This window comes from Canis lupus, chromosome X (assembly GCF_011100685.1).
Source record: "Canis lupus familiaris isolate Mischka breed German Shepherd chromosome X, alternate assembly UU_Cfam_GSD_1.0, whole genome shotgun sequence".
NCBI lineage: Eukaryota > Metazoa > Chordata > Mammalia > Carnivora > Canidae > Canis > Canis lupus.
In genome coordinates, this window is record NC_049260.1 from 122,677,214 (window position 1) to 122,690,984 (window position 13,771).

The 13,771-nt window shown below is 63.2% G+C and overlaps 1 protein-coding gene across 6 annotated transcripts; it reads right to left on the bottom strand.

The window, feature by feature from the left end:
- Window positions 1-564: 564 nt before the first annotated feature.
- PNCK (pregnancy up-regulated nonubiquitous CaM kinase) lies at window positions 565-4,452 on the bottom strand. Of its 6 annotated transcripts, none has more exons than XM_038586658.1 (12): window positions 4,372-4,452; window positions 3,350-3,419; window positions 3,059-3,190; window positions 2,775-2,849; window positions 2,551-2,689; window positions 2,305-2,428; window positions 2,044-2,119; window positions 1,836-1,948; window positions 1,668-1,746; window positions 1,490-1,577; window positions 1,200-1,344; window positions 565-849 (listed from the first exon to the last, which is right to left on the bottom strand). In XM_038586658.1, the coding sequence occupies exons 2-11, from the start codon at window positions 3,415-3,417 to the stop codon at window positions 1,207-1,209; spliced, it is 1,032 nt and encodes a 343-aa protein (XP_038442586.1). In that variant the 5' UTR covers window positions 3,418-3,419; window positions 4,372-4,452; the 3' UTR covers window positions 565-849; window positions 1,200-1,206. The 6 variants fall into 6 exon arrangements, with proteins under 6 accessions (XP_038442586.1, XP_038442589.1, XP_038442584.1 ...); XM_038586661.1 differs by lacking the exon at window positions 4,372-4,452 and adding an exon at window positions 4,090-4,144 and having other exon boundaries at window positions 1,836-1,897; XM_038586656.1 differs by lacking the exon at window positions 4,372-4,452 and adding an exon at window positions 4,090-4,144.
- Window positions 4,453-13,771: the final 9,319 nt, after the last annotated feature.

Consider the following 13,771-nt stretch of genomic DNA (forward strand, 5'->3'; position numbering starts at 1 on the left):
CCCGCTGGTGCCCTGTCCTGGCTAGGGGGCTCCTCCCACCTTCCGGGGTTCCCTAGCCTTCCACATAGGAGGTGCCCACTGGAAATGCTCTCTGTCTGGCCAAGGCTGTGGAAGGTGGGGGACGGAAGGGAGAGGTTGGGGGACACAGTCTCCCCTTGCCTGTGAGCCCTTCCCAGCCTGTCCCCGAAACCCATCCCCAGGGCACCGGAGACAGGGCTCCCCAGACCGCCACTCGGCCCCCCGCCACTGCCCTCGGCTGGCAGCCCTCCGTTTCCGTGGAGCCAGAGCCACATGCAGGCTGGCCTCTAGGGGAGCAGAGCTGGCAGCTGGGCCGCCTGTCGCTGGCACTTTGGGGGGACAGGGACAGGAAGTTCTTGAACAGCTGGGAGCTCGCCTGCCACCATGGGAGGGAACACAAGTTCAGGTGGCGGTGGGCGAGGTCGCATGGTGGGGGCCTGCGGCCAGCGGGGCCACCTCCTCGGTTTCCTTCCACAGGTGACATTCATCCCCTCCACACTCGTCCCCCACCCCTGTCCCTTACCCCTCCCTCCAGCTCACCATGGGCCCGTTGCTCTGTCTGTCTTTATTGATTTGGGGACAACTCGAGTGGGGCTGGAGGGCCATGACGCAAGCGGGACCACCACAGTCAGCAAAGCACAGAACAGCGTGCAGGAGGAACTGCCCCCAAAGCCTCCTCAGCTCCTAGATGGGGCGTGGTGGTGACGGTGGGGGAGTCCCTGCGGACACGGAGGCCAGGGCACAGGGTGGCAGATGGGGGAGTCCCACGCCTGCCCGGGGCCGTGCGCCACACCCACACCTCTCCGACTTGCCAGCAGAGGCCGCAGGGTCCTGGGGGTGGGGAGAGAGGCCCGAAAGGATCCACCCATGAGAAGGGAATCCGGGAGGCCGCGCGCACCCGAGCACCTGCCTGCGGGGGGGGGGGGCAGTCAGGGGGCGCCCCCAGCCTGCCCTGCGCCCCTGCTCCCAGTCAAGGTTCTCGGCAGCGGCACCCACTGGGTCCTTGGCAGGGGCCCGCACTGACCCTCATGGGCCCACGGCCACCAGCTCCCATCCCCTCCCTGCCGCTGCCCTCCGCTCTCTGGGGTCGCCCTGCTGAGCTCCTGGCCACATGGAGCCCGCCCCCTGTAAGTGCCCTCGGGAGTCAGGTCCCCGTGGGTGCGGGGCCCACCCCTGCACACCTGCGCATCACCACTTGGGGGGCTGGCAGGACTGGAGGCCGGGGTGGCTGTGGCGGGTCATCCTCCGCTCAGAGGCCTCCTCACCCTCCGGGCTCTGGCCCAGCTTGCGGATGTGGCGCAGGAAGGAGGTGGCATTGAACGCTCTCTGTGGGGACAGAGGGTTGTCAGGCCAGGCCCCGGCCATGGCCCCAAGACTCCCAGGAGCCCAGAGGCCACCGGCCACCCGGGCCCTCTTCCCTGAGGGGCGGGGGCCGCCCTGAGCCAGGTCCACGGGCCCCTCCCTCACCGACCTTCCAGTGGGTCCGGGCAAAATTCTTCTGGATCTGCTCACTGACAGAGCCCAGGATGTCCTTGTCCAAGGCCGCGTCCCCAGAGATCCTAGAGGGAGGCCAAGGGTCAGTGGCGGGGCAGCCTCTGAGGGTGTGGTCCCTCCGGGCGCGGGCCAGGTTGGCAGGGGTCCCCACTCACCAAAGATGCTGTAAGGCCTGCTGGCAGGTGAACCTCTTCTGGGGGTCTCGCTCCAGAAGGTGCCGGATGAAGTCTTTGGCTGGAGTGGGGACGCCAGGTCAGCCCACCCCATCCCCACTCCCCCCGTCACTCCCCCCTCCCGCAGCTCGGGGCCAGCTTCAAGTTCACCTGATTCTGAGATGTCATCCCAAAAGGGAGAGTCAAACTCGTAGCTGGCCCTCAGGATCTGGCTGAAGAGTTCAGGATCGCTCTCGTCGTAGAAAGGGGGGTACCCACAGAGCCTGGCACCCACACATGAATCACCCAGCTGCCCAGCCCTCCCCAACCCAGCAGAAAGCAGGCAGGCCGAAGAGGAGCCTTCGCAGGGGTCACTCACAAGATGTAGGAGATGACACCCAGGGCCCACACATCCACGGCCTTCCCGTAGGGTTTCTGCTCCAAGAGCTCCGGGGCTGGCGGCCAGAGACAGACAGACACACACCCGCACGCACACGCACCGCGCCTTCAGTGCTGCCAGGCTCGGCCGAGCTAACCCCACAAATGACCCACCCCCTGCCCTACCCTGGTACACGGCTCCCGCGGTGTCCCCCAGCCCCCCCCAGCCCCCAGCAAGCCTCAGCGTGCCCCCCTCACTGACCCACATATCCTGGGGTCCCACAGGCGGTGCCCAGCATGTTGCCAGCCTGGATCTTGGAGAGGCCGAAGTCAGAGACCATGATCTTGGAGTCCTCAAAGGGCGTGGCATAGAGGAGGTTCTCAGGCTGCGACACACGGGGCGCCAGAGGAAGTGCCAGTGAGCCCCGGGGCCCCCTGGAGTCCCCCAGACGCTCGGGGCGCAGGGTTGCCGGGCGAGGCCCAGGCGGGCAGGCGGGAGGGCAGGCACCTTGAGGTCCCGGTGCACGATACCCAAGCTGTGCAGGTAGGAGACGGCCCCGAGGACCTGGCCCACTAGGTGGCTGGCGTCCTTCTCTGTGTAGGAGCCACGCTCCATGATGCGGTCGAACAGCTCGCCCCCTGTCACCCTGGGGGGAGCGGGGGCTCAGCTAATCCGGCCGCGGCGCACCGCCCCCCCAGCGCCGCCCTGCAGCCTGCCCCTGCCCCCCTCACAGCTCCATGGCCAGGTACAGGTGGGAAGGGCTCTCGTGGACGTCCTCCAGGGCCACGATGTTGGGGTGGCTGACCCTGCAACGGCACGAGGAAGGCGCCGCTGGGCCCCCACAGCCCAAGCCGCGCCTCTCGGGGCCTAGGAGTGCTCGGTCCTGGGCCACCCCAAGCCCTCCTCCCTCCTCTCGTCCTCCCCCCCCCCAGGCCGTTCCTGCCACCCCTGCCACCCCTGCCACCCCTGCCACCCCTGCCCTGTGCAGCAAGGTGGAGCCCCAGGCCCGGCGCACCTGCGGAGCACCGCGATCTCGTTCTCCACCAGGGCCTCCTTGCCTCGCAGGGCCTTCTTGGGGATGCACTTGAGGGCCACAAGGTGTGAGGAGCCGCGCTCCTGGGCCAGCACCACCTCCGAGAAGGCGCCCCTGGGGGGCAGGCCGCGGGGGACAGGAGGGAAGGGGGAGGGGTGGGGAGGCCGAAGACGGGAGGTGCCGCGGGCCCAGGCCACCCGCCCGCCCCCACGAGCCTCACACGTTCACACACTCGCGCACACGCACCCCGCGCTCACTGACACACACACTCACGAGCCGAGCTTCTCCCGGATCTCGTAGACGCTGCTGATGTCTTCCGTCTGCTTCTTGAGCAGCAGCATGTCTGCGGGGGGCCGGGCGGAGATGGAGGGGCGCCCCCTGGGGAAGCCACCCCAGTGGCAGCCCCGCGAGAGCCAGGAAGCCGCCCGCCCCTCCCCCACCGCCCAGGCCCGCACCCCCAGGCGGGCGACTCCCAGCGAGGCCACCGCGGCCGCTGCCCCCTCCCGGACGCGAGGCCACCACCCGGTGCCCCCACCCCCGCACCCCGACGGCGGTCGGCACCGACACCCGCTCTCTGCCTCCACACAGCGGCCCCGCCGCGGTCGGCCGCCTTCCAGAAGGCTCCGCGCACCCCCACCCCGTCCCCCCGGGCCCACCCCACCCACAGACGGGCGGCCCCCCTCCACCCCCCGCCTGGCCCCGCCGCCCTCGGCCCGGCGCTGCCGGGCACGCGCCTCTCGGGGCCTCCCGCGCCCCCGAGATGCACCTGCGACCCCCGCGCCCCGCCGCCGGCCGCGGCCACGGCCACCCACGCGGCCGCCCCAGTGCAGCGCGGGCCTCGGCGCCTCGGGGCGGGAGGGACTCGGCTGCCTGGGCCTCCCGCGTCCCGCGCTGCGTGGGCCGCGCCGGGCTTGACAGGTGCGCGCGGGGGCGCGGGGGCTGCGGCGGCGGGGCCGGGATCCCACGCGCCCCCGCCCGCGCGCGCCCCCGCTCCCGGCAGCGCCGGTGCGGACCTGGAGCCGAAGCCGCAGCGTCGCCGCGCAGTGGCCGCCGCGCCGAGCCCCCCGCCCGCGCCCCGCCGGACCCGCCCCCTCCGCGCGCGCCCCCGCCGGCCGCCGGCGACCAGAGCGGGCGGTGGCCCAGCGCTGCCGCGGAGCCGCAGGGCGCCTTGTAAGGCAATGGGCCCGGCGCCGCCGCCGCCTCCCTCCTGGGCCCGCCACGCCAGTTCCTGCCGCCTCCGCCCGGGCGCCCCGCTGGACCGGCCCCAGGGCCTTTGCACCGCCGCCGCCGCTCACCCGCATGGTGACGGGCTCCCTGCTGCCTGCGGGTCTCCTCCCTAGCCCCGCCCCGCCACTTCTGCCACCTGGCCTGAGCCCCCAGCGGCCGCGAGGAGCCTCCCCACTGGGCTCCCCCTGCCCCCCCTGCCCCCCACGCCCGGTCTCCTCCCCTCCAAGGAGTCAGGCCATTTCCCGAATCCAGGACGGTTCCCGCGGCCTCCACACCCTCCCAGGGCTCCCCACGTGACCGGGAGCCAGAGCACAAGTCCCCGCAGGGGCCCAAGGGCGCTGCATGGTTGGTCCTCCTTCTCGATCATGCTCAGGCCCCTCTCACCCCCGCCCCCCTCCACTAGGTCTAGCAGCTCCGACCCCGCCGGCCCCCTAAGTGGCCCTCAAACAGCGCCGGCGCACCTGCCCCAGGGCCTTTGCACTGGCTGCCTCTCCGCCTGGAACGCGCTTAGCTCAGACTTCTGCGTCCCTGCCGCCTCACTCTATCAAGCCGCAGCTCCAGGGTCCTCTCCTGGAACAGGCCTCCCTGCCCGCCCACCCCAGTCCCTAGTACACCACCCTGCCTGCCCTGTCCTCAGAAGACCCATCATTGCCGTGTCACCTCCTCAGTCTTGTCTTCCTCCTCAACGCACCCGCTCCCGAAAGTGTCTCTGCTGACCCAGCTCCAGAAAATAATCGCTGGGTGACTGGACTCAGTCCTTCATCCAACAACTGGCAGATTCTTCCCCTCCAGCTCCATCTCAGTTCGGGCACTGGGTCCAGGGGCGTCCGCGCCCCACCAGGGACAGGGACGCAGGTGTCCTGGCCATTGACCGGAGCTCATGCAGACCGGCCAGGGCTGCAAGGGCTTCTCGGAGCCACAGGGGCCAGGGGTGGCCTGCTGAATGTCTCTTCGCAGGGGTCTGCTGGCCCCGCCGTGACACAAAGTCTTTTTTTTTAATTTTTTATTTATTTATTCATGAGAAACACAGAGAGAGAAAGAGACACAGGCAGAGGGAGAAGCGGGCTCCATGCAGGGAGCCCGACGTGGGACTCGATCCCGGGTCTCTAGAATCACGCTCCGGGGTGAAGGTGGCATTAAACCGCTGCGCCACCGGGGCTGCCCGACACAAAGTCTTTTAAGAGGCTCCCCAGGCCCGACAGACATTTGTCAAGATCATCTTTGCAGAACTCAGCTCGGACACGTCTCTAATACTTGGCCAATCTGAGAAGCACCCCCAAGCTCACCCAACAACGTTCCCGGGGCCCTAGCCCTCGGCAGCTGGCTCACCTCTGTGAACAGGGTTTCCTAGGAATGGAATTGACCGCGACCCCCAGCTCACCCTGACCGGAAGGCCTGCCTGTTTCGGGACGCCTGGACCGATTGACACAAACCCGAGCCTCGTCTTACCTGCTCGTCTAATAATTACCCATCAACGTGTCGAATCCACTGTGGCCGCTTTGGCCCAGCCAGAAGAAAGATTATCAGAGCCCCGTGGTCACAGGTGATAACAAGGAATATAATTCACATACGTGTGTGTTTGTGTTTCAGACAAGTGCGATGTCTGAGAAATGAAAGCCCGCCCGCCTGGAGAGAGACGTCCCCGCGGGCCATCACGTGAGATGTGGAGGCAAGAAGACAAGGGCTCACTTCCAAAGGGAGCATGGAAGGAAGAGGCGGCATCGGAGTCTGCGATGGACACGGCTCCGAGCTCAGCAGGTGCTTTTGAGGCCCCTGGCCTCACGGCAGAGGTGGTAGGTATCGCGGTTGCTGGGCTTTTTTACAGTGTTTACAATACACCAGAAATCACCCCCTTTGCAACTGTTTAAACATCTGCTGAAGTATTGTAGACTCCCACTTCGAAATGCTTGTGTGTGCGCGCGCGCGCGTGCGCGGAGTGGTTGGGATAAAGAGCTTTTCCAAATCCTTTCAGAGGCCCATTTGCAGAAAAATCAGTGGAAAGTTGACCGTAGGCCTAAATGTAAAACACCCAACTCTTGTAGGAAAACAGAAGAGAAAAATCTGTCTTAGCTTGGGCTTGTGATGAGTTTTTAGATACAATATGGGAAGCACGGCCCATGAAAGAAAACACGAGAAATTGGACTGTATCAACATTTTGAATGTTTGCTCTGCAACAACGGTGTTAAAGAGAATGAGAAGACAAGCCACAGGAGCGGGGGAGATCTTTGCAAAACATGTATTTGATAAAGGACCGGTATTCAAAATATACGAGGAACTCAGGGACGCCGGGGTGGCTCACCTGGTGAAGTGCCTCTGCCTTCGGCTGAGGTCTCGATCCCGGGGTCGAACCCGGAGTCAGGTTCCCTGCTCAACAGGAAGTCTGCTTCTCCTTCTCCCTCTGCCCTTCTGCCCTGCTCATGCTCTCTCTCACTCCTGTCTCTCTCTCAAAAAAAATTAAATCTTAAAAAAAAAAAAAAAAAAAAAAAAAAAATATATATATATATATATATATATATATATGGAACTCTTAAAACTCAATAAGAAGCAACCCAATTAAAAAATGGGCAAAAGGCCTTACCAGACAACTCACCATGAAAGAAATACAGATGAAAAAGAAGGATATGAATAGATGCTCCACATCCTACATCTTATGTCAGCAGGGAACTGCAAATTAAAACAGCGAGATACCCCTACCCTATGGCGGTTTCTTACAAAAGTCAACGTACTCTTAGCATATGACCCAGCAATCACACTCCTGGGTGATTTCTGTGTGATTCAACCCGAAGAAGTCGGAAATTTATGTCTACACAAAAACTAGCACTTGAAGGTTTAGAGCAGTTTTATTCATAATCAGGCAAAAATTGGGAGCCACCCAGATGTTCCTAGGTAGGAGAATGGATTAAAAAGAAAAGGGTGTGGGGATCCCTGGGTGGCTCAGCGGTTCGGCGCCTGCCTTCGGCCCAGGGCCTGATCCTGGAGACCGGGGATTGAGTCCCACATCGGGCTTCCTGCATGGAGCCTCCTTCTCCCTCTCTCTCTCTGTGTCTCTCATGAATAAATAAAATCTTTAAAAAAAAGAAAAAGAAAAGGGTGGTCCATCCGGAGGCACCTGGGTGGCTCAGTCAGTTGAGCAATCGACTCTTGGCTTTGGCTCATGTCGTGATCTCAGGGTCGTGGGATGGAGCTCCACTCTGCTCAGCTGGGGGTCTGCTTGAGATTCTCTCTCTCCCTTTGCCCCTCCCCTCGCTCCCTCTCTTTCTCAAATAAACAAATACATAAATAAATTTTTTTTTTAAGATTTTATTTACTTATTCATGAGAGACACAGAGAGAGACAGGCAGACTACAGGCAGAGGGAGAAGCAGGCTCCCTGCAGGGAGCCCGATGCAGGACTCGATCCCGGGCCCCTGGGATCACGCCCTGGGCCAAAGGCAGACGCTCAACCACTGAGCCACCCAGGCGTCCCAATAAATAAATCTTTAAAAAAAACCCCAAAAACCTATGGTCCATCCAGACAATGAAAAGCTATGAAGCCATGAAGAAATGGTTGACTCTTGAATACCTACCGCATTTTGCTAAGTGAAAGAAGGCAGTCTGCAAACAGTGACAGACTGTGTGAGTCCCCTTATATGACATTCCAGAAAAAAGCAAAACTATGGAGACAGTCAACAGATACGGGGTTGCCAGGGGTTGGAGAGAGGGGAGTAACGTTTGACTAGGGGAAGCCCAGGAGATGTTTAGGGTCGTGAGGCTACAGTATGTGGTGCTGTGATGGTGGATGCTGTGGATAAGTCAAGACCCAGGGAAGTGTGCAGCACAAAGAGCGAAGCTTAACATCAACAAACTTTGGGGCGCCTGGGTGGCTCAGTGGGTGAAGCATCTGCCTTCAGCTCAGGTCGTGATCCCAGGGTCCTGGGATCGAGTCCTACATCAGGCTCGCTGCTCAGTGGGGAGTCTGTTTCTCCCTCTGCTCCTCACCCCACTCATGCTCACTCTCTGTCTCAAATAAATAAATAAATAAATAAATAAATAAATAAATAAAATCTTTTTAAAAATCTGCCAATTTAGGGATGCCTGGGTGGCTCAGTGTTTGAGCATCTGCCTTTGGCTCAGGGCATGATCCCGGGGTCCCAGGATCCAGTCCCACATCGGGCTCCCTGCATGGAGCTTGCTTCTCCCTCTGCCCGTGTCTCTGCCTCTCTGTGTGTCTCATGAATAAATAAAATCTTTTTTAAAAATCTGCCAATTTAAAAATAATCCTTTAGGAAATTGGGAGATCTCAGGAAGGAATAGACTCTGACAAAAGAAGCTAGTTGTATCTCAAGTGTATGAAACCATTTCACTGAAGGGGACTGGGGGGAAGGGGGCTGATGTGAGTCACTAGGAACTGAGTGGAGTCCGTAAGACCAAAGGCTAAAGGAACAGTACATTCTAGCAACTCTTGTTCCCCCCAAGGGTAGGGGTTAACAATGCTGAAACCCCTCGACACGTACACTGGCATTCAACAATTAAGTACACGGAAGGCAGAGACAGGGAGGCAGGTTTCTCACTGTTGCAGTGGGATGATACAGACAAGCAAGGGGGGTGCTAGAAGGATCCATGTGGCGATGGATCAGAGTTGGAGACATCAGTATGAATGGATGTTTACGTGACTATACAGGTGCGTATGTATATATAGAATGTATAACAGATGCATACACCGTGTCTACCTATATACCATACAGCAATTTGTTGTATATTATATTTCGACATCACGTATAGGTATGTTCATAGATACGTGTTAGCATGCACGTAAACTTCCTTGCTCTGGCAGCTAAGAGACGTGGAAGCTATGACACCCCAGTAGCCCTGAGCACACTAGAGCCACGACCATGGTCTCTAACAGCTTTCTCCCGTAAAGGGCTCCTCGTGTAGGGCTGGGACAGGAAGTGCACACGAGGAGCCTGAAGCAACTTACACTGCCAGAAAGTTAGGAAAGGCAGAGTGCTCAAGCTCCCACTCGCTCTGTCTCTCTCTCCTCCTCTCTGTTGCTCACACACACACACACACACACACACACAGTGACGAGGGTATGACAAAGGACCGCAGGAGTCAACTGGAAGAGCACCCAGGGGTCAAAGATGGAGCCACATAATAAATAAAGTAGCATCGGGTTGTGATCCAAAGTAGAAAATAAAAATATCTACTGTTATAAATAAATGGTCAAATAAATAAATAGGGGGGAAGGGACAACCTTGGCACAGAAAACTGTAAATAATGGACTCAAGTGTGGGCTGTGCAGAGTGCCTTCCTTCCAAACAGGGATGGATCGGAAACAGGGAGGTTCAATTTGCAGTGGAGACACCCAAAGAGCGAGCGGGACCCCAGCCAGGTGACCGGCGTGGCCGTGGCCGGGGGCGAGTCACGTTGAGGGCATGGAGCCTTGCGAGGATGTGACGGGAAGGGCACGTTAGCCCTGCGGTCGTCCTCCCAATAACCGCCCGCGCGTCTCCTCTTGAAACACCAAAGTGTCCAGGTCGTTAAGCACGAGGCAGTGTGGTCCTGGGGCAGAGAAAGGACACTCGGGTAAGTCGAGGAAACCTGAGTTGTCGCTGGGGGCTTCCGGTCATCGGGGAGCACTGCGCGCTGCTGGTTGATGATGGTGACCGCGGGGCCCCGGGCAAAATCCAGAGACCAAATCGGGAAAGTTTACCTGAGGGAGGCCAACGCCCCGAAGGGAGCGGACTTGCATGTCAAAGACGTTTCCAGAAGACCCAAAATCCTTCCAGGTTCCAGAAGGAATATGCGCCGCACCTGCTGGCAGGCAGGGAGGGTCAAAGGGCTCGAGGTCGGGGAGTCCCTCGCCTGCGGGCAGCCCCTGGGAGCCCATCTGGGGATGCTCTGCCCTCGGGGTCTTCCGCCACCCGAGCCCAGAGCCCAGCCGGAAGGCGGACCCCAACTGGCAAGTCTGAGGTCAGGGTGGAGACAGCAGAACCCCTTCTCAAAGGCACCCCGCCGAGGCAGTGTGGGTACCAGGGGAAGCCGCTGCGCCTCCACGGTGGAGGAGGGTCAGGTTGCCCCTCCCCGGCACTGGGGACCCTCCCAAGGCTCCAGCCCCCAGCCCCAGGGGTGCCCTCGAGCCACTCTCCCCCCACCAGCTGCCAAAAGCACAAAGCCCTTCAAGGTGGACTCCGGCTATTTTGAATTCCAAAGCTCTTTGAGCCCCCACCCGATCTCCAGCTGCCCCCAGGCCTCTCCAGGGATCCAGGGATCCCAGGCGCCCCGGGGTGGGGCGTCCTCCCACCCGTGCACGCTCGCACCCCCACCCCCGCCCGGCGCCCTGTGGGCCCCACGCCCCAGGCCCGGGCCCAGTTCCCAGCGGGCACTCCCAGGCCTCCCGGGACAATGAGGGCCTTCCGCTCGCACTCCCTTCCTGCCCTCCCCCCAGCTCTCTCCTTCCCTCCTCCCCCTCTTCCTCAGCTCCCGGTGCCAGGCCCGCGGCCCGGGGCTCCAGGCAGGGGGCCCTGGCACCCCCCTCACCCCAGCATCCAGGGCCCCAGGGGCGGGGAGGGCGGCCGCAGAGCCCCGAGAGCCCATCGAGGCCCACGGCCCCTCCGCGGGAGCCGCCCCGGGAACACTGTAGCCGCCTCTCTGGGCGCGGGCTGCTCGGGTCAGCACACCGGAGGCCAGAGTTCCGGCCTCCAGCTCCCACCTTGGGCAGCTCCTGCCAAGTCACCCTGGCCAGAGGCGAGGATGGGTCCGCGAACTTCGGGCACCCGTCAGGCTGCCCGCCTCGGCTCTGCGTGGGAGGCAGCGCGCCCCACCTGCTCGGCCTCCGTCCTGGGACAGGCGGCAGCTGAGCCGAGCCTGCGGGTGGGAGGGAGGTCCGCCCACGGGGTGGGCCCAGGGGCACCCCGCTCCTCGGCGCCGCGGGGCCCGCAGGCCGGCTCCTGTCCAACTGTGCACCCCTTGGAGGGGACCTGAGCTCCATCTGATCTCGGGCGCAGCGACGAGGCCCCGGAAGAGCGGACGCGGAGGCACAGGGCGGCTTTGTGCTGCTGAGACAAGCCCGCGGCGATCGGCCAGGGGAGGAAGCCACCAGTGGGGTCCGGGCCCGGGACAGCCATGGGGGTGGCATCAGCACCTGCCTGAGGACCACTGGGGCGGCGGCGGAGGGAAGGTGCAGCCCTGCCAAGTCGGGTCCGGGGGCCTGTGGCACCCCCAGATACGGAGGCCTACGGAGGCCTACGTGGGCCTAGATGCGCCCCGTGAAGGCCCCCCTGGGGCCCTGGGGGCCTAGGTCCTAGGGGTCCTGGAGCTCAGGCAGGCCATTGTCGGCATCCACCGCGCCCTTCCTGTCTCCCTTTGGCCCCCTGCAGGCCAGCCGCCCTCCCTCCTGACACCCTCTGACCTGGCAAAGCCAGCAGCAGCCTGGGTGGCAGCTCACTCGCACTTGTGCCACTGGCCTTTGAACCTGCCTCCCCTCCCAGGGGAGACAAGAGTCCCCACCCTTGGCTCCTGCAGGCCCTTCGCAGGCTCCCCAGGCCTGGCCCTTTGTCCCCTCTGCCCTCCCAGCAGCTGAGCTACTTCCCCAAAGTGCCACCCACTTGCCGGCGTCCTTCTCCAGCCACCGCCTTCTCCCCCCACCAGTCTCTTCAGATGAGCGAGATGTTAAAATTCTCGAAAGAGCCAAAGAGCCGCCTGCACCCGGCCACGTCCGCACTTCCCCTGGCTCCTCAGGGCGCTGTCTGACCTCTGCCCGAACCTCTCCATCACAGTTGCCGCCCTCACTCCTGCAAGTGCTCCCGGCCCCTCCTCCCTCCTCCTCCCCCTGGGACGAGATCCTCAGCCTACTTCCTTGGCTCCTCTTTCCTCGCACAGGAGCACAGAAGGGCTTGCGGTCCCGGGCTGGGGCTGCTCGTCTTTCCCCCGTCCTTGCTCCCCGCGGCCCCCCTGCCCCGGGCCTCCCACGGCCCCTGTACTTCTCCGCGGCCCCTTTGTCTCTGGGCCAGCGTCGGTCTGAGTCGGGGCCAGAGAACACCCAGGTTAGGGGTCTCTGATGAGCAGTGCAGCCCTGCTGCCTCGAGGGTCCCCGAGCGCCCTGCGCCCCCACCCGACCTAAGCACAGGCCACCCTGGAGGCTCCTCCAGCGACTCTGGGTGGAGAGGCTGCCCCTCCCTCGCCGGCAGGCTCAATCTGGCTCGGCCCAGAACTGCTTTTCTTCCTAAAGCCGCTGGATGGCCGAGGGTTTAGCTTAACGGGATGAGCCATCTGGGGACTACAGCCTGGTGATCAAAGTGTGGGACCGGTTGGGGGTGGGGGGCGCACTTCACCTCCCTGCCGGGACAATGACCCTTTCCTCCCCCCGCCCCCCCCACGCCCATGGCTGCTCTTGGCTCTACAAAATCCCCAACTGGCTGCCCCGTGCCGGTGGGGAAGTGGCCCAACACCCTTGCCAGGAAGGCCCGAAAGTCCCTGGAGAGAGAAGCTCTGCAGGTGGGGAACTGGGGCCTCCCAGCTGACGCCTGGGGGGAGGGTCTGTGCAGCCGACAGGCACCAGGGGGCAGCCTTGGCCTATTCCAGCAGGAATCTCCTGCGGGTCTCGCGGGAGTGGGGGGCAGCCAGGGTCCCCGGGACCCCTCCTTGGTGACAACAAGCTACAGCTTTACCGGGCAGGCTTGTCTCTGCCCACTTGGGAGACTCATAGAGAGACCTGTCACCCCGAGAGCTGGGACCCCGACCTCCAGCTCCCAGGGTTCGTTCGCTGGCTGCCAGGAGGAGGCAGGTGGTGCCCGTGGCCAAGCCCCCCAGCACACCTGGAGGCAGAGCCGGCGGCAGCCTGTCCCTTGCCTGGAGCCGAGGGGTCCCTCAGGAGGCCGGAGCGGCCTGCAGCCCCCCGGGAGCAGGGAGCCGGGAGTCGCAGGCCTCCTACCAGCACTGGCCCAGGCCCTCGCTGGGGGTCAGACCAGGGTCAGGGAGATGGCACGGCCTGCGAGGATGGGGAGAGCAGGAGGGGCCCAGGATGGCCGCAGGCAGCCAGGGGAGTGGCTTTCCTCGAGCCGGGAAGGGAGGCTGGGAGGGGCGCCCTGGGCGGCAGGCGGGCCCAGGTGAACCTGGGGCCAGGCGCGGTGGGGTCCCCGGAGCGAGGCACTGGCGGGCGCCCCAGGTAGCAGCCATCCTGCCTCCCGCTGGAGCCGCGTCTCCTCCTCGGGAGGAGGGAAGGAGGAGGTGGGCGGAGTGACGGGGAGGGCGGGACGGGGGGGAGGGGGACCAGCCCGGTCGTGGGGGTGGGGCGACAGTGACATCACCCCAGAGTCGGTTCTTAAGCGGCAGCCGATCGGACCGGGAAAGAGAGGGACGGTCGGAGCGCGGTGGCGAGTCGCTGAGCCCGCCGCGGCCCCGAGAGCGGCTGGAGCCGCCGCCGCCGCGAAGGAGGGGCGAGCGCGCCCGAGCCGTCGTCGTCGCCGCCGCCGCCGCCGCCGCCGCCGCC